Raw genomic sequence first — 21,010 nt, forward strand, 5'->3', positions numbered from 1 at the left:
AGAAGCTCATTAGCAACAATAACTGCTGTACCATCATGCCATTCCTGTTTTCATGGATGCCAATGGCCAAGTGATCCTGTACTTGTGTATTTATTATTTATCCAGGCTCATACCCGGAAATATCCGGTCATCAGATCGAGCGGTTGACACGTCCAATAAAGTGTAACCAAATTGCTTGCATGTTTTGCTTGCACAAAACAAAATGTACATCAATGGGAATTAGAACACATTGCAAAGTGAATCACACAGTAAACATTGTTCATCATGTGGTCAAATAAGCTGAATGAATCACTGGATACTTGCCACGCCAACAAAGAGAGGTTTGGTAATGTCCAGGTTAGCTCTCCAGGAGAAGAACAGGGAGTAAGAGCAGAGCATCACAGTGAAAAGCCACAAGACCGAGGATTGAGAGGAGCTCCTGTAAACAGAGAGTAATTAGAACCCTCAACAAATCCATCCGTTCCATCACAATTATAAACCACCAGACATTTACATTTCCCAGGCTGGGTGATGAAAAAATGAAACTTAGACACTCCCAATCAAGGAAGGGCCAGACAAAGGAGCAGGAACTACCCATTTCCTTTAGCAAAGAGGACATTAACTCAGGGTTGCTAATCTGTGAATCGGTAGAAGTATTAGAGTGTTGCACTGGTAGTGGCAGCAGAAACTCACCACATTCTATGTATTTCCTAACAAACCAAAAACCAAGCGTTGGTAAGTGATATTAACCCACAGACCATCTTCAGTTGGCGTGGATGCAATGGGCAGAACACCCAACTTCTGTGGCATGCACCTTCTGCAGGATCACGGTGGATCTGATGAAGCACACTAAATGCTTACTGGGTTTAACGGCACGGATGCGGAGTGAGTGCGTCTTCTGGCTGAGCTGTTCTGAACGAGGGGTCACGGTCTCAGAATAACATATCAGCCATTCAGGCCTGAAACCTAAACCAACTTCTTTCATCCAAAGAACAATTCATCATTTAAACTCTCAGCCTACGAAGACTGGAGGCCCGGTTGCTGAGTGTGTTTAAGCCAGAGATTAGAACACAGTACAGCACAGGAACAGATTCTTCTGCCCACAATGTCTGTGCCAAACATGACGCCAATACCAAGATGGAGTTCAGTTATTAAAGGAAAGTAGGTTTGTGCAGGGAAATGGTGCTGAGGGAACTTTGTGTTTGCGGAATATACTCTTCTCAATGTGCAATGTCTAAAACTGTTCACAGTATTCTGGCTTTATATTGCTGTAGTTTCATTTCAACCAGGTGGATCTCATCCTCCATAAATAAAGACCAGCATTCGATGGGCACTTTCATTATTTCCTGGACCCTATTATGACACATTAACAATCTACATGCACAAATCTCAGGGAAGCTGAGGAATCGCAAGTGCCTGTAATGCTGAGGGACAGGGATACAGAGTACGTTAGCCACACAGAGACAGAGGAGGTGCACCTTGTGCTGCGTTGGGAACTGTAGCTTATACCTCTTTAGGCCCTGCAGTGGGATGGCCACAAGTGCCAAGGCTGCCCCGATTGCTGTCAGTTCAGTCTTTATGTGCATCATCTGATAACTGCAGAGAACAGGAAAGTATAGATGTTAGCTTTGTAACAGTCCAGCTTGCTGTCTTTCCTTTTCTCTCCTCCTCCTCCTCCTCCTCCTCCTCCTCAATTGTTATGCTAAGTAATGAAACGTGCAGGCTACCCCGACATGTCACCACATTAAATTCATATCGTCTTTAATATAAAAACATCAAGCATACATTGTAAAATTGTAAAATTCTAGTTAATAGCCAAAGTAGACAAAATGGCAGGTGAACTTACCAATCATTGCACCCTTATAGCCTCCACTTAAACACAACATAGAAAGTCATGGAGGGATGCAGCATAAAAACATGCCTTTTGGCACACCACGTCTGCACTGACCATCTACCATGCACTTGCACTAATCCCACACTTACACCATTTTTTAAAATTCTTCCAACATTCCCATCAACGCCCCCCAGATTTTACCTACATACAAGGGTTAATTTACAATAACCAGTTAACTTATTAACCACACGTCTTTAACTGAACCTCGGGGAGGGAACCATCAGCTCATAGGGAGAACATGCAAACGGAGAGCACCCAAGATCAGAATTGAACCCTGCTCTCTAGAGCCGTGTGGTTACAGCTCTACTAGCTGCACCCCCTGTGCCACCCACCCACATTTTGAAACCATGTTCTGTTTTTATTCTAAAGGACAGAAAATCAATTGTTACTTTCAATGGGTGTTGTTACCAAGATGCCAGAGGGTGTTGATACTTTGCTCGTGCTCTTCATGGGCAGTATTAGTCCATTCTATCCAATGATCTGAGTGGCTATTGTTATTGGTTTATTATTGCGATTTGTACTGAGACACAGCGGCAAAGGGTTGTTTTGGGTACTATCTGACAGATCAAACCATACAAAGTGCAATCATTCCAAACGATTAAAACAGGTTGTGCAAATGCAAAAAATAAAATATGCAGAATATAGTGTTACAGTTACAGAGAAACTGGCTTCTGATCTGATTTAAACTCCATCTACGGGCATTGGTATGGGCAAGGTTACACCGTACAACAGGGTAATATTGACCAATGTGAGCTTGAAATGGAATGTTATTATCCTTTCCAATTCCATTCTCTCAATGATCAATATTACTCTGTCCACTGTTCCATGTAATTCAATGTTTCCAGCAGGGGCTGTAACACTACCCATACCAATTCCCACCGGCACAGTTTAAATGAGATTAGACGACAGTTTGAGTTTGCCATTTCACATACTAATGTAAAAATCTCCAGCACTTGTATAATGCACAAAAACTCCAGTTAACATCAGATATTTTGTAAGCTAACTTCAGGATTATACAATGCGCAAATTAAATGGATTTTAAAATTTGACTATTCTGATCTGAACCATGCGGCATGTGTGGGTTACCAAGGATACGGGGGACGCAAACTAATGAGATCACACAAGCGCCGGCCAGCAACACCCACCACTCACCTCCAGACATGTAGCAGTCCTGAACCCACCTCAGATTTGGCCTAGAAACAAATTATTAAGTCCCATCAGGAAACATTTTGAGTAATCTTTCCGATTAAAAAAAAAAAAAACCCCCATCTCTGTAGATTCCCCAAAAGCAAGAAATCCGTTGATCAACTACGGGGTCTCCAGAAAATACCCACAATGTGCGGCACCAACTGAGACCGCAGGTAAAAGGCAATAGGACAGAAAGGGAACGGGTGGCCAATAGCCAGCAAAGCAGTAGGCAGGTAGTGCAGGAGTCCCCTGCAGTCATCTCCCTCCTAAACAGGTATACCATTTTGGATACTGTTGATGGAGATGGCTCATCAGGGGAATGCAGCAGCAGCCAAGTTCATGGCACCATGGGTGGCTCTGCGGCACATGAGGGGGGGAAAAAAAGTGGAAGGGCAATAGTAATAGGGGATTCAATTGTCAGGTGAATAGATAGGCGTTTCTGCGGCCGCAAACGAGACTCCAGGATGGTATGTTGCCTCCCTGGTGCAAGGGTCAGGGATGTCACTGAACGGCTGCAGATCATTCGGGAGGGGGAGGGTGAACAGCCAGTTGTCATGGTGCATATTGGCACCAACGATATAGGTAAAAAAAGGGATGAGGTCCTACAAGATGAATTTAGGGAGTTAGGAGATAAACTTAAAAGTAGGACCTCAAAGGTAATAATCTCTGGATTACTACCAGTACCACGGGCCAGTCAGAGTAGAAATAGGAGGATATTGCAGATGAATACGTGGCTTTAAAAATGGTGCAAGGGGGAGGGATTCAAATTTTTAGGGCATTGGAACCAGTTCTGGGGGAGGTGGGACCAGTACAAACAGGACAGTCTGCACCTGGGCTGGAATGGAACCAATGTCCTTGGGGGAGTGTTTGCTAGTGCTGTCGGGGAGGATTTAAACTAATGTGGCAGGGGGATGGGTACAAGAGCAGAGAGGCAGGGGGTGTAAAATGAGGGTAGAAGCTATAGGTAGCAAGGTGAAAAGTAAAAGTGGCAGGCAGACAAAACCAGGGCAAAAATCAAAAAAGGCCACTTTTCAACATAATTGTATAAGGGGTAAGAGTGTGTAAAAACAAGCCTGAAGGCTTTGTGTCTCAATGCAAGGAGTATTCGTAATAAGGTGGATGACTTGTATGCGCAGATAGCCATTAATGATTATAATATAGTTGGGATCACGGAGACATGGCTCCAGGGTGACCAAGGCTGGGAGCTGAACATCCAGGGATATTCAATATTCAGGAGGGATAGAGAGAAAGGAAAAGGAGGTGGGGTAGCATTGCTGGTTAGAGAGGAGATTAACGCAATGGAAAGGAAGGACATTAGTTTGGAGGATGTGGAATCGGTATGGGTAGAGCTGCAAAACACTAAGGGGCAGAAAAGGCTGGTGGGTGTTGTGTACAGGCCACCTAACAGTAGTAGTGAAGTTGGAGATGGTATCAAACAGGAAATTAGAAATGCGTGTGACAAAGGCAAAACAGTTATAATGGGTGACTTCAATCTACATATAGATTGGGTGAATCAAATTGGCAGGGGTGCTGAGGAAGAGGATTTCTTGGAATGCATGCGGGATAGTTATCTAAATCAACATGTAGAGGAACCAACGAGAGAGCAGGCTATTTTAGACTGGCTATTGAGTAATGAGGAAGGGTTAGTTAGCAGTCTTGTTGTACGTGCCCCCTTGGGCAAGAGTGACCATAATATGGTTGAGTTCTTCATTAGGATGGAGAGTGACATTGTTAATTCAGAAACAATGGTTTTGAACATAAAGAAAGGTAACTTTGAGGGTATGAGACGTGAATTGGCCAAGATTGACTGGCAATTAACTCTAAAAGGGTTGACAGTGGATATGCAATGGAAGACATTTAAAGACTGCATGGATGAACTACAAAAATTGTTCATCCCAGTTTGGCAAAAGAATAAATCAGGGAAGGTAGTGCATCCGTGGATAACAAGGGAAATCAGGGATAGTATCAAAGCGAAGGATGATGCGTACAAATTAGCCAGAAAAAGCAGCATACCAGAGGACTGGGAGAAATTCAGAGACCAGCAGAGGAGGACAAAGGACTTAATTAGGAAAGGAAAAATAGATTATGAAAGAAAACTGGCAGGGAACATAAAAACTGACTGCAAAAGTTTTTATAGATATGTGAAAAGAAAGAGATTAGTTAAAACAAATGTAGGTCCCTTGCAGTCAGAAACAGGTGAGTTGATCATGGGGAACAAGGATATGGCGGACCAATTGAATAACTACTTTGGTTGAGGATTGGCGGGCAGCAAACGTAACCCCACTTTTTAAGAAGGGAGGGAGAGAGAAAACGGGGAATTACAGACCAGTTAGTCTAACATCGGTAGTGGGGAAACTGCTAGAGTCAGTTATTAAAGATGGGATAGCAGCACATTTGGAAAGTGGTGAAATCATTGGACAAAGTCAGCATAGATTTACGAAAGGTAAATCATGTCTGACGAATCTTATAGAATTTTTCGAGGATGTAACTAGTAGCGTGGATAGGGGAGAACCAGTGGATGTGGTGTATATAGACTTCCAGAAGGCTTTCGACAAGGTCCCACATAAGAGATTAGTATACAAACTTAAAGCACACGGCATTGGGGGTTCAGTATTGATGTGGATAGAGAACTGCCTGGCAAATAGGAAGCAAAGAGTAGGAGTAAACGGGTCCTTTTCACAATGGCGGGCAGTGACTAGTGGGGTACCGCAAGGCTCAGTGCTGGGACCCCAGCTATTTACAATATATATTAATGATCTGGATGAGGGAATTGAAGGCAATATCTCCAAGTTTGCAGATGACACTAAGCTGGGGGGCAGTGTTAGCTGTGAGGAGGATGCTAGGAGACTGCAAGGTGACTTGGATAGGCTGGGTGAGTGGGCAAATGTTTGGCAGATGCAGTATAATGTGGATAAATGTGAGGTTATCCATTTTGGTGGCAAAAACAGGAAAGCAGACTATTATCCAAATGGTGGCCGATTAGGAAAAGGGGAGATGCAGCGAGACCTGGGTGTCATGGTACACCAGTCATTGAAAGTAGGCATGCAGGTGCAGCAGGCAGTGAAGAAAGTGAATGATATGTTAGCTTTCATAGCAAAAGGATTTGAGTATAGGAGCAGGGTGGTTCTACTGCAGTTGTACAGGGTCTTGGTGAGACCACACCTGGAGTATTGCGTACAGTTTTGGTCTCCAAATCTGAGGAAGGACATTATTGCCATAGAGGGAGTACAGAGAAGGTTCGCCAGACTGATTCCTGGGATGGCAGGACTGTCTTATGAAGAAAGACTGGATAGACTTGGTTTAAACTCTCTAGAATTTAGGAGATTGAGAGGGGATCTTATAGAAACTTACAAAATTCTTAAGGGGTTGGACAGGCTAGATGCAGGAAGATTGTTCCCGATGTTGGGGAAGTCCAGGACAAGGGGTCACAGCTTAAGGATAAGGGGGAAATCTTTTAAAACCGAGATGAGAAAAACTTTTTTCACACAGAGAGTGGTGAATCTCTGGAACTCTCTGCCACAGAGGGTAGTTGAGGCCAGTTCATTGGCTATATTTAAGAGGGAGTTAGATGTGGCCCTTGTGGCTAAGGGGATCAGAGGGTATGGAGAGAAGGCAGGTACGGGATACTGAGTTGGATGATCAGCCATGATCATATTGAATGGCGGTGCAGGCTCGAAGGGCCGAATGGCCTACTCCTGCACCTAATTTCTATGTTTCTATGAGACGTTGATACATACAGACAACGGAAGTTGGGAATGGTAGTTTGAGGCGGCAAGCAGCGGTGTAGAGCTGTGCACTGAAGCAGTAAAATGGGCAAACACACTGGCATTATTTATACAATGAATCAGATCAGAAAATTGAGCTATAGAGATAATAAACAAAGGCATGAAGGAAATGATGTACTACAATCTGTTTGTAGACTGGCAGGATGGAGGAAATTAGAAAACAATGGCATGTTGTCATAGATTAGCAACAATAAGCAAGGTTTACCTTCACCCATACAAGGGGAGATTGCCTATTTATTTTCTTATGTTTCTAACACTTGACAAATCCACCTGGAGCCATACTGTTCTCATCTTTACAAGTTTGAGTTTACATTGCCACAGCTCCCAAAGCCCAGAGACAAACTTAACGGATCTCAGACTTTACCAGATTGAATGTGCCGTACTCCTCCCGCAGCAGGTGGGTGCTGAAGCCTCTCAGGGTGGTTTGGTCTCCCCAGCTCCACCGTGCTTGGTTGAGGCTGGATGAGATGGGCAGATACAGGTAAGGCAGCAGACCAGCTCCAAAACTCAGACCCAACCACCAGATGGCCCGGACAGACAACTCCTGAAATTAAGGGAAATAGGAGAATGGTTTGAGTCATTCCACAGTCAGGCTAACACAGCGCTCAAAGAAGGATATGTTGGGGGGGGGAAGAGAGGGGGAGAACAAAACAGAAAAACAAGCTGGAATCTGGGATTGTGAAGGAGGGAATGGAAGAGGAACCGAGTAAAATGAAAAATCCCATGGAAGGAGAGTGATGGAAAGAAATAAAGTCGGGTATGAAGAACATGCCATAGGGACAGAATATATTTTAGGGCTTTTGCAAGTTTCTCTGGGTGGCATTTTACCTTTTCTCTGTGTAATCGAAGCAAAATCCATGGAACAATATACATCACATAGAGAATAACCGTATGCTGATTGCAGAGACTCAGGCCACAACAGAATGCACCCTGTAGAGAAAGCTGAAAACAGAAACGAGTGTTTATAGAAATGAATGTCTGTTACGTTGCTTAACCAACCCCCAACCAAAGGCTCTCCCCGTGACAAGGATGTGACAGGTGTCGATCATGCATGAAGCTTCAGGTACACGTACAGGTGGTCAAATCTCCCAATGGACAATTTGGAGACAATAACGAGACTGAACTTCTAGCAAATCTGATCTTAATATTTTACTGTGCAGCTGTGCACTGTGAATAATAATAGTCAGGAGAGATATTGCTGCTTTTATCATTCACAGAGTTCTACAGCAGAAAAAAGGGTCTTCGGCTTCAATTTCCAAGCTGACCGTTCCTCTCTCTTATCTCAAACCTAAGCCCTCGTATTTTTTTTATAACACTGTCATGATAAAACGATTCTGACTATCAATCTTATCAATGCCTCTTATAATTGATTATACCTCTATCAGATCACCCTGTAGCCTCCTTCACTCCTGGAAAAACAAGCTCATAACTAAAGTCCTCCAATCCAAGCATCTCTTCTGCTCTCTCTACAGTTCAACCACATCCTTCCTTTAGCTTGGCGATCGGAGCGGTACATAAGACTCTGTCCGGTCTAAACCTGGCAGCAATGAGCGGTTTGCTTTGTGCATGAGCTGGTGTCCAAACAAGACATATGTTTGATATAGTGGAAGATATTAAATGCAGCTGGAAAGACCGGTGTCTCTGTCATGTCTCATGTCCACTAAATGTTCCTCAACATGTCAGTGAAGAGCCAGGCCCAGCCTGCCAGGAATACAGATGAGTGGCTGTGAGGTGGGTGACGTGTGTGAAGTTGAGAGGATCAATGCCCTTCAGGCTGCCCTCCCAGGCTGAGTAATTAAGCGACGACCTGTCAGTTGCCTCCTGTTTACACAGATAATTTACAACAACTGTTGGTTTAACCAATCATATACAATGGAGACAACACACCAGCATTTGTTTTACCTTTGTCCTTTCCCGTGCAGTTGACACTGTGCTGAATCTAACTGTCAAGGCCATTAGGAGGCCAATAAAGAAATTGTTGAAGGAGAAAACTTCAGTTGTAACCGACCATTGCCATGCTAGTCTGGAAAAGGCAAAGAGACCTGCAGCAAGAAGCCCTCCAGCAAAGGAGCCCGACAATCTGAAACACACGGGGATGAAATGTCAACACAAAGGAAAGGGGCTCCAACTCTCCAATGTGGAAAAGGACCCAGTATGTGAAACCTGCAGAGCCCACACCACCACACCTTTCTCGCAACAGAAATCTGACAGGCCCTAATCCCACTCATGCTTCACTGAAAGCCAAAGGCCCCACAACCCCTGGCAAGGGGAGATACAGACCACCGTTAGCCTAATCCAAGAAGTTCACAGCCCTGACCAGAGATGCCAAAATCCTCCCCTGATATGCTGTACAGTGTACATCAATATGATTATAGGAATTAAATTCAGGAATAGGTATCTTCAACCTTGGTCCGCTTTTCAATAAGATCTTGGCTGATCACACCGCAACCTCAACTCCCCATTCACTTTAAGGAAGAAAATTCAAAAAATTCATGACCATTATATGGGTGACCCCCTTATTTTTTAAACAGCAACTCCCAGTCCTAGAGCAATTACTACACTAACCTTGCAGACCTCTCGGGTTGTTATATACTGTACCTCAGCTAAGTCACCTTTCACTCTTCTAAACTTCAGGTAACATATTCTCTCAGATTAATGTTCTTTTAGAACCTTCTGCTCTCAATGACACTCTTTCCCATCCAACCAAACTTAGAGTGATCGGTAAACTTAGGGTTTGCCTCACTAGCAATTCATTCAAGGCAAACCCATAGTTAGCCAAGGCCGAGAACCCTAAAGTATTCTGCCAGATTGTAGCCATTATCTTGTTGTGGGGATTTGATAGCTTTTACACCCATCAGGGGTCGCTATACTGCTGTGTAATTGCAATGTATTTACTGTGTTTATAGATAGCTACAAAATATTTCACCCTTTCAAGCTATTTCCTTATTTTCCATCATTATTTATTCCTTGGACTTTATTCCTTGGAGATTAAGGGGTAATCTTATAGAGGTGTATAAATTAATTAGGAGCATAGATAGGGTGAATGGACACAATATTTTCTTAGGATTGGGGAATAAAGAACAAGGCATAGGTTTAAGGTGAGAGGGGAAAGATCGAATAGGAACCTGAGGGACAGCTTTTTCACACAGAGGGCGGTGGGTTTATGGAACAAGCTGCCAGAAGAAGTGATTGAGGCAAGTACTTGAACAACATTTGAAAGACAGGGGCACAGCTAAGAAAGGTTTAGAGAGATATGGGTCATTCACAGGAAATTTGAACTGGCATGGATGGGCATCTTGGTTGGCATGAACGATATGGGCCAAAGGGCCCGTTTCCTTGCTGCGTTACTCCAACAAGCGGTAGCACAAGGGTGAGACTTTTGGTTATCTTTTGATGTATAAGAAACTATAGGGCTTACTGCCTTGGTGTTAATTGATATGCCATGTGTTCTTCCGTTAGTTAATTTGTTCCCAATCGAATACCCAGTTATAATGAAGAGATGGCAAGTGGAGGAACAGGTGATTAACCACCCTCAGGCTGGCTGCCATAGTCTTTCTTGGTGCTGGAGACTGCAGGTTTGACAACGTGCTGTTAGAGTAACTTATAGAAATAATTGTAGTATATTTGCTTGACTGTACGCACTGCAACCACAACACATTAATAATGGAGGGAATGATTGTTCATGGTGCACTGCATTCATCCAGACAAGTGGAGGGTATGCCAAGACTCGCCTGACATGCTTGACTTGCTTGACTTATTCAAAGACTGAAAAGGCTCTGGAGCACAACTTGCTTTAAAAATCACAGATTGATCCCTATTCCTACCCGCAGTGCTCCTGTGGCTGAAAAGCAAAAAAAATGTAGATGCTGGAAGCATGGAGAATAAAAACAAAACAGAAAATGCAGCAGAAATCAGATTTTTAAGTTGTAGAGGAATGTGGAGAGAAAAAGAGAATGTTTATGATCGTGGAATGGACGCCAACAAGGACTCACAAATGGTGGTGGTGTCAGCTAAAAGAGGGCGAAGAAGGTTTGGTAATCACAGCTTAACAGTCTGGAAGAGATGTAAACAGAAGAAGAATGACAGTAATAGAGGCAAAACAACGCTAGAGCTGAGAGTTACAAATCACTGCAGTTACTGGAGATTTGAATGAAACGAGAATGCTGGAAACACCCAGTGGGTCAGGCACCATCTGTGTGTAGTGGGAAACCGCCTTAAATTTACAGGACCGAATAGTGCTGACAAAATTGGAATTGCCGATTGTGCAAAATTCAGTATCAAGGCTGTTCCTTGACCTTTTGTTAGAACTGTGTTGGAAAGCAAAAGCAGAGCTCAGGGTGGGAATGAATCAAGAACTAAAGTGACCACAACTCAGATTCAGGGTTATTCTTGAAAGCTAAATAGAGGTGTTCTGCAGTAATCCCTGCCAACACCAGATACATCTTACCTGGCTTTGTTCCCTGCATTGTAAGAAGAGGTAAAAGGGCAGGCGTTGCATCTCATGCAGTTGTATCAGTAAGGTGGCACGAGAAGGGGAGTGAGTGTTACTGCAGATGAAACAGTGAACCAGGGAGGAAACAATAACATTAGAATGCTGAAAGGAAGGGAATAGGAAGATGTGCTTGGTGATTGTAGTCCATGGAAACTAGTGGACATTAGAGGATAATCCACTGAATGCAGGCTGGTGGTAAGGGGATCCCACTTTTTGTACCCATACACCATGATACTCCTTTGTCTGAACTTATTGTCACATTTAATAAATTAAATTAGTCCACTGATTTCCTCCAAATCAAAGGGAACTCAGGAGGTACAACTGTCCATCAATTATAAGAGCAGAATTAGGCCATTTGGCCCATCAAGACTAATCCACCATTCAATCATGGCTGATCCATCTTTCCCTCTCAACCCCATTCTCTTTCCCCCCCATAACCTCTGACACCCTTACTAATCAAACTATGCTCAACGCTGTGGGATATTTAATAGTCTTTACTTCAGTCCTGCCAGTTCCTCACTTCCTTTTTCAGTACATTGATGACCACAATGGTATTTCTTCCTGCTTGAAGATTTCATTCATCATCTTTCTTTCTAATCTCCACCCTGCTCTCACTTTCATATTTGCCTTCCATTTCTTTACTACTCTATGTCAGAAGACAGGATCATGATGAATTCACTACCACAGCGATTGATTCATCTCCTCTCAGCCTGTTCTCTATAAGGACTCCATTCCATCCACCCATTTTTGCTGGCTGCTTTGTCTGTGTTTGCTGCTTGCTGCTTCCACATTCAATGGATGATCCCCCCCCCATCATTTCCACCACGTTCAACACAGCGCCACAACAGATCCAATCGCTAGTTGGCGAGGACACTGTGGGCTGAAGGACCTGTTTCCGTGGTATATCTCTAACACCAAAATTTCCCACCCCTTTCAGTATTTCAAAGTGACCATTCTCTTTGAGATTCTCTGGTTCACTTCTCTGTCTTCACCAACGATTCCTCATGTTGTGTCACTTTCCCAAGCAACTGCAGGATATGGAACAATTATCTTTTTCCCCCACTTCCTACCATACTGGATTCCAAACTCTCCTTCCATGTGAAGCAGCAGATTCTTCCAACTTAAAATAGTGCATTCAGTGCTCACAATGTGGTGGTGTCTACTTTGGAGAAACCATACACAGTTCAATGATCATTTTGAGATCACTGGTAGACAAAAATGCTGGAGAAACTCAGCAGGTGAGGCAGCATCTATGGAGCGCAGGAAATAGGCAACGTTTCGGGTTGAGACCCTTCTTCAGACCTTTGGTTTTCCAGCATCTGCAGTTCCTTCTTAAACATTTTGAGATCACTATTCAGTCCACAAGGGTTTATCCAAGCTTCCTGTTGCTTTTTATACTTACATCTCTTTATCTCTCGCTCTCTCTTACCGCAAACACTTTTTCCTTTCACTGTCTCACCCCCAAATCTAGGACTTGAAACATCAACTAATTTCTCCTAACCCTGACAAAAGATCACTGATCCAAAACGTTATCTCCGTTTCTTCACAACAGTCTTGAGAATTTCAACTTCTTCTGTTTATATTTACATGCCTGGTTTAGTCGAGCTTCTGGAAAATGGTTAACTTGGTAATAATGAGGAACCCTGTGAATGACAGCAGTTTGTTTGATTTTCTCTTGATGGATGTGGTCATTTACTGACACTTAAGTACTCTCAATATTATGCCAGGGTAGCATCTTGGGTTGTGAGAAGCAAACAGATTAATGAGATACCTGGTGTTTATCCAAGGACACAACCTTATTAACTATTCGCCACCCCTCCAACCCATCACTACCAAATCCATTAAATGTCATCTGCGTATCAGACAAGCTGAGATAGACGTGCATCGAGCAGTTCTTCCCTTTCACCTCTACCATTATTCAAATTGTGATCTGAGGTCTGGTGAAATCAAAGCACTGCACAGAATGCACATAGTCACCCAAAAACAAAATGACAAAGCCATTGATCAGATACCAGAAAAAATTTCAAAAGCTAACAGAACTTTGACCTCTATCCAATGACTAATGTAGAAGTTATTTTAAAACTCTAGTTGAAACCCTGTGTTCAGTCTGGATATTGCTCTTCAACAAGAATATGTTGACCAAAATATTGTGTACCTTTAGTATATCCGGACGCCTCAAGCTACTCAAGAAAGCAAACTAACTAGATGAAAGTGGTGTTAAATGATGAACACGGGTCCCATGGAGTTGATTTGCAATCCCTTGTGTTTAAAAGATTAATGCTGATCCAATTATGCGGTTTAAGATTAACAAGAAGATTTAATTGACCAGAGAGCTAGAAACTATTTACTTTTATAGTGGAGTCCAGATGATTCCAAAGATGATTCAAAAGGATGTCATTAGAATGAAGCTATGCCCTTAAAGCCAATCAATTCTTCAGAAATTCCCAGTACCGAAAGCTCAACCAAACAATTCAAAACTGAGATTGAAACATTGGGCAAGGCAATTGCTGTAAGCAAAAAAATGCGCGATTAAAGTGACTGCAAATATTAACGCATTATTTATGCCAGTTTGATGCTTTCTGTTTTAAACAGGTTCCAAAACAGTAAAAATGCCCAATGCCTTTTGTGCTTCTCATGGGAAATCAGACCACATTTGTCCCTCGCCTCTGTCACATTGCAGGCTATGGGACCAAGGACCCAAAATCAGCCAGTTGATATCAAACGACTGCAGGAAACCGCTGCTACCATGCAGAATGGGCAGCAGGGATTACAAAGAGCAAGTGAAGGGGGCATCGAAGATATGGACAGTGAGCAACAGGGTAGGGGTGATGAGAGTGATGGGACTGGAGAGGAGTTGGGTAACATATGGAAGATAAACTGGAATGGAAAGAATTCAAAGATCTGATTCCAGGAGTTGAAGAGGTTACAGGAGGTCAGAGTGACCCCACACTGGGATTTGTACATAATTTATGTTTGTACTTTGTTAATGGTGTAATTAAGGACCGTATTCTGGATCATGTAAACATATTGCTATACAGTTATGTTTTCTAAGTATGACTGAAGCCTTCAATAACTCAATTTTTCATAAAATAGTTTTTAATTGCTCAACACTTTAATACTCATCGTTACAGAATTATAGAGAATTGTTTATTTTTAATTGCTCAACACTTTAACACACTTGTTACATATGGTAGTAAGGCAGACAGAATTGTAGAGAATTAAGATGCAGATTGTCAATGTTTTAATTTAACGGTGGACTAGGTTGAAGGAATGCAATGGGACATTCCTGTTGCTATGACGCCGACTTCAGTCATCACAGACTGGTGTCGGTGGCCCTGACAGAATATCCACAGATCCCCTGCTCACTGCCTGTACTCACCTGCTGGCTGCGTCAAAGAGCAGGGGAGCTGTGGCTGCCCCCAGCATTGCGTTCAATGCATTAACTCTGAAAGCCGGAGAGCCCATCGGAAGAATGGTCATGGTTAGCCTGGCCAGAAGAGTGAACAATGGATACCCAGGAGGATGTGCCACCTGCAACAAAAAAAAACCCATGAGGGCATGAATCCACTCACAACATTCACAACACAAAAGACTACACATCCATCCGTTTGTATCCATCCCCACCCCCGTCTCAATCAAGATGACCATAACCACATGACATGTATGCCTCACTCTCCCACATCCTTGCCATGCTAAACACATCCCAGATCCATAACCTTCCACTCCCCTCACCCCCAATATATCCAAGCCACAGGCTGCCCATCCATAGTGGCCCCCCACTTGCCAGCATGATATTACCAAAAGAAGCCACACCTACTACTGGTTCATAATCCAAAACCACCCCAGCTAGTCCATGGCAACAATCGCCACTGAGGTGAATGAACAACTTGTGGAGCCACATCTCATGCAGGGCAGGGGCAATCAATCCAAGAAGTGTAAAAGAAGTAGCCACTCACCCCCAGCTCGCAGGCAGCCGTCAACAGCTCCCCTGGAAAAACATGACATTGCATTCATCTGTAGAACAGGGAAAGAGCATTCCCCAAACCCACATCGAGCACTGCCACTCTTCCAGCTGCTCCTTTTCGCCCTGCAACCACTGCATCTCCCTTTCCAGTACTCCTAAGCATTCCCCATATTACATGCACAAATCTTCATTCCAACACCCTCCCCTTCTCACATTCCTTCGCTAGCCGCTCCCGCTCTCATAAGCTGTTGTCACCCTCACCTGTATCCACCTATCACTTTGCATCAAACCCACTTCTTTTTCAGCTTATTCCCTTCCTACTACAATCAGTCTGAAGAAGATCCCGACCTAAAACATCACATATACATGTCCTCCTGACCCGCTCAGTTACTCCAGCACTTTGTTTAGTTAAAGGGTTTTTTGAGTTTAGAGATACAGTGCGGAAACATGCCCTTCGGCTACCAGGTCCACGCCGACCAGCGATTAACACTATCTACACATACCAGGAACAATTTTTACATATACCAATTAACCTGCATACCTGGAATGTAGGAGGAAACGAAGATCTCGGAGAAAATCCACGCAGGTCACGGGGAGAACATACAAACTCCGTACAGACAGCACCGATAGTCGGGATCAAACCCGGATCTCCTGCACTGCATTCGCTGTAAAGCAGCAACTCTACCGCTGCGCCACCGAGCTGCCCTGAACCATGCTAGAATGGTTGTTCAATCCATCTTCTTATATTAACTTCAGAGTCCGAAGAAGAGTCTCGACCCGAAACGTCACCCATTCCTTGCATTCAGAGATGCTGCCTGTCCTGCTGAGTTTCTCCTAGCATTTTGTGTTTACCTTCGGTTTAAACCAGCATCTGCAGTTCCTTCCTACAAGATTTCTTATACTAACACTTCATGTCAGGAATCAGCCATGTGAACCTTATCCACGCAGACTCCACTTCAAGCATATCCATCCTTGAAAATGGAGGCCAAAACTGTACACAGTACTCTATAAATTCAACAAAAATGTCTTACTTCAAACTCAATGGCCCTTAAACATCCCATCAGCTACCTCAATTTCCTTCATACTACACAATGCACTTACATACTAAATTTATTTTATCATAAAAAGAAACATTATGTTTCACATACTATGACCCCCAGATTCCTAGGTATCACATGTAGTCCACTACACTTAAAGCATAATCTACTATCGCATGCACTGCTCTAGATGTCAGCTGCTCTACATCGGCGAGACCAAGCGTAGGCTTGGCGATCGCTTCGCCGAACACCTCCGCTCGGTTCGCAATAACCAACCTGATCTCCCGGTGGCTCAGCACTTCAACCCCTCCCATTCCAAATCCGACCTTTCTGTCCTCGGCCACCTCCATGGCCAGAGTGAGGACCACCGTAAATCGGAGGAGCAGCATCTCGTATTTCATTTGGGCAGTTTGCACCCCAGAGGTATGAGCATTGACTTGTCTAATTTCGGGTTCGGCCCGAAACGTTGCCTATTTCCTTCGCTCCATAGATGCTGCCTGACCTGCTGAGTTTCTCCAGCATTTTTGTCTACCTTCAATTTTCCAGCATCTGCAGTTCCTTCTTAAACATTTACTTTTTCATCCTTCCTTCCAAACTGGGCAACTTCACTTTTTCACACTTTATACTCTTATCTGCCAACTACTTGCCCAATCACACAATCTATCTAATTGGCAGGCTCTGTGTATCCTCATAAATAGCCCAAATATCTTTACACCGCTGTAAAATCTAGCTAGTGTATTGATTCCTTCAAAGTCAAACAGTGAACAAGTTGACACCCCAGCATTGATCTCTGTAACACCTCAGTCGTTACTGACTGTCCATTAAAAAAATCTACCCCAATACTATTCCACCAACCCCTTTAATCTCCTCCCCTCTCACCTAAACCTCCACTTTCCGCACTTGCATCCTAACCTCCATTCCCACACCACCTGCACCACCATTTGCGATCCACTCACGCTGCATCCCCACTCCCTAACCCACCCAAATGCACCTTACCCCCATCCCCCTATCCCACCCCTTCCTTACCCCACCCCCTTTCCTACCCCAGCCTCTTTTCCTACACCACCCCTACCTTCAACCCAATCCCCTACCCCCTTTCCCCACCCAGATCTCCTTCCCCAACCTTGACCCCCTACCCTAAACCACGCTCCCGCTGGCACTGACCGGAATCGCCGCCCGGCACCGCAGGGTGTAGGGTCTGCAGGTAAATAGAGAATACAAGAGCGAAGAGCACGGCGGCCGCGGGCCCGGCTGGGAAGGCCAAGGCCAAGGCTGGGAAGGCCAAGGCCGAGGCCGATGGCCTCCCGTTTCCAGGGAAGCCCATCACCGAGCTGGGACACACCGCCCCAGTCCTGCACAGCATTCTGGGTCTGCCGGCATTAATTCCGTTAAAGGGGTGGTGGGCGGCTCCGGTCTGTGGCAGAAGGCGGTTAAAGCCAAAGATCCGTGGACGGGTCTAGTGTTGACCGGGGGGCAGCGGTGGTCAAAGCCGTGGACGGGTCAGCGCTGACCAGGATACTTGGGCTCAAGCGCTCCGGCCGCTCCAACCCTGCGCGCCGCCGGCCTCAGTCGGGCAGCGACTGTGGAGAGAGAACTCGAAGCAGCGAAAGGAGTAGGGGGCCGTTCACGACCACGAATGATCTTCCTGCATTAATCCCATATCCCAACATGTCTGCTATAGGCTTCCCTCATTGTGGGAACCATTGTGGGGGGGATGTTTTTATGTTTAAATTCTTTATTGCTGTTATGTCTATATTCTTTCTTTATGTGCTGTATTGGCAAGAAGCATTTCACTACACCTAGGTGTATGTGACCAATAAAATAACCTTTGAGTAATAACACGGAAGGCCCACCGAGGCTATGTCAGCTCCCGGGGGAATGATCCTATTAGTGCGATTCAAACTCCTGTTGTATATGACCTATTTTGTTCATACTGCCCCTTTGATTATTTTTACCACTTTTCTAAACCAGGGTGAATTTTGAACGTGGAAGGAAACTGGAGCACTTGGAAGAAACGCACGCTAACGCGGCGAGACCGTGCAAACTCCACACAGACAGCACCCGACGTCAGGGTGGAGGACACGAAGGAGCAGCTCAGACTGCTACGCTAACGTGCCACCATTTTATTGTCTTGAAAATATTGTGCAATTGAGTTCTCTATCTCCTGTGGGTAGAGAATTCTAAACGATTCATAATTCTTTGCATGAAGTATTTTCTTTTAATCTGCCCTGAATGTCTAGCATATTTTGAGAACCGGATTCCTGGCACCACATCAAATTAAATAGCTCCATAGATGCTGCTGCACCCGCTGAGTTTCTCCAGCATTTTTGTATACCATCAAATTAAATAGTTGCGCAGCTGATGGAGCTGCTCCCTCACAGCAGCAGAGACCTGGGTTCGATCCCGACTGTCGGTGCTGTCTGTGTGGAGTTTGCACATTCCACCTGTGACTGGTTTCCTTCGGGTGCACCGGTTTCCTCCCACATCACAAAGGATCTGCGGGATTGTAGGTTAATTGGGCTCTGTAAAATTGGCCCTTGTGTGCAGGAAGTGGATGAGAAAGTGGGGTAATACCAGCGAGTTTGAATGTCTAAGAAGGAACTGCAGATGCTGGAAAAATCGAAGGTAGACAAAAGTGCTAGAGAAACTCAGCGGATGAGGCAGCATCTATGGAGTGAAGAAATAGATGACGTTTCTGGTCGAGACTCTTCTCCAGCGAGTTTGAATGATTGATTGTCGGGGTGGACTCGCTGAAGGGTTGTTTCCTTGCTATATCTCTAAATTGAACTAAGCTCCCGCCCCTTGGTTTCTCCAACTCTCTGAGAATGCACAGATAACGGTGACAATGGAACCACAACATGTCCGGGTGATCGTTGATGTATTTTTAAATACTAGGTAGCTGCATAGCCCCCAGCCTCCATCAAGTCACCCGAGTGCAGAAAAAACTGCAGAGAAAAGGTTTACAACCGGAATGACCCTCCGCATAGCTCAACTTCATGGTGTATAAATGGCCATTGTGTCATGGCTCAGGACCTGTGAGATCATTGTCGACTGCCCCACTGCGAGACCGAAGTGATACCAGAATCTGCAGAAGTTCTTCAAGTTGAATGGTGGCATTAATCGCAGCCCCCACTAGAGGGACACGATCCGCAAGTTTAGATGACATTAAAGCAAGCTTCGAAAAGTGTTTAATTAATGGCCTTGTGTCCGACAACAGAACAATGAAATCCTTGCAGGAGGCAGCATAACAGGCAGCATCATAAGCGCAATACACTGATAATATATAATTTTTTAAAAAGTTCTCAATTAACTAACCACAATACTAGTGCAAACAACAAGTCCTCAGTCCAACCATTGACAGTCCATCGAACTTCTTTGTTGAGGTTGGCGTGTGATGTTCAAGAATGGTGTGATGGTTGTTGTGAAGTAGCTATTCCTGAGCCTGGTGGTCATGGTTTCCATGCTCCTGTACCGTTTTACTGATGTTGGAAGTGTGGCCAGCGACATGTGGGTCTTGATGATATTGACTATGTTTTTGAGACAGCATTTGCTATAGATCAATTTGATGCTGTGGAGGTCAGTACTTGTTCATCAGGCAGTGTCTATCACTCTTTGTAATTTCCTTATCTCTTAGGATACAATCGTAAACATTCTAGTGGTACTCTAGGCTTGTCTCAAAAATAGATTGAAAATAAGTACTTACAGTATATAGGAACTAAGAAATTGGAGCAAGAATTGGCCATTTTTTCCCTTAAAGACTGCTCCATCATAAATCAATATCTTTGTTGATCTAAGTCAACTTGTTTTTCTGCACTTTCCCCACATCCCTTTGATTTCCAATATCCAGATATCAAATCAATTTCTGTATTGAACATGAGTCAAAAGAGTTTTATTGTCATGTGTCCCAGATAGTCCAATGAAATTCTTGCTTGCTGCAGCACAACAGGAGATAAAAGTTCAGTGTGTCCATAGAACATAGACCATATATATATATATATATATATATATATATATATATATATATATACACAATAAATAAACAGATAAAGTGCAATAGTAATAATAGACATTGTTTAGAGCTTATTTGATGTGTTTAGTAGCATGATGGCTGTGTGGAAGAAGCTGTTCCTGAACTTGGATGTTCCAGATTTCACGCTCCTGTACCTTCTTCCTGATGGCAACAGAGAGATGAGTGTGTGACCTTGATGGTGTGGGTCTTTGATGATGTTGGCAGCCTTTTTGAGGCAGCGACTGCGATAGATCCCTTCGATGGTGGGGAGGTCAGAGCCGATGATGGCTGGGCAGTGGTCACAACTTTTTGCATTCTTTTCCGCTCCTGGACGTTAAAGTTGCCGAACCAAGCCACGATGCAGCCAGTCAATATACTCTCTACTGTGCACCTGTAGAAGTTTGAGAGGGTCCTCCTTGACATAACAAACATAGAGACTGAACCTTCACATATCTAAGGAGTAGAAATTTCCAAAATTTCCAAAGATTCACCATCTACTGCATGAATCACCATCATCATCTACTACGTCTTCTCATATCAGTCATAAATGGCCAATTCATTATTCTGAGATTCTAGATCCCTTGCTCAGGGAATCTTCCTTCCTGCATCCAGCCTGCCAGGCCTTGTAATATTTTTCTAAGTGTCAATGAGATCTTGCCTCA

The 21,010-nt window shown here is 44.1% G+C and overlaps 1 protein-coding gene across 1 annotated transcript in view; it reads right to left on the reverse strand.

Moving 5' to 3' along the window:
• The window catches only part of tmem260 (transmembrane protein 260), a 33,348-nt gene extending 15,631 nt beyond the window's left edge, over positions 1–17,717 (reverse strand). Inside the window, exons 1-9 of the mRNA XM_055654020.1 lie at positions 17,504–17,717; positions 15,295–15,326; positions 14,718–14,869; positions 8,749–8,926; positions 7,675–7,788; positions 7,211–7,390; positions 3,026–3,066; positions 1,489–1,575; positions 304–418 (exon numbers count right to left, since the gene is read on the reverse strand). Of these exons, the coding sequence (XP_055509995.1) occupies positions 304–418; positions 1,489–1,575; positions 3,026–3,066; positions 7,211–7,390; positions 7,675–7,788; positions 8,749–8,926; positions 14,718–14,869; positions 15,295–15,326; positions 17,504–17,702 (1,098 nt within the window). The 5' untranslated portion in view covers positions 17,703–17,717. The remainder of the gene's footprint in view (positions 1–303; positions 419–1,488; positions 1,576–3,025; positions 3,067–7,210; positions 7,391–7,674; positions 7,789–8,748; positions 8,927–14,717; positions 14,870–15,294; positions 15,327–17,503) is intronic.
• Positions 17,718–21,010: the final 3,293 nt, after the last annotated feature.

Source organism: Leucoraja erinacea, chromosome 23 (genome assembly GCF_028641065.1).
Source record: "Leucoraja erinacea ecotype New England chromosome 23, Leri_hhj_1, whole genome shotgun sequence".
Lineage (NCBI taxonomy): Eukaryota > Metazoa > Chordata > Chondrichthyes > Rajiformes > Rajidae > Leucoraja > Leucoraja erinaceus.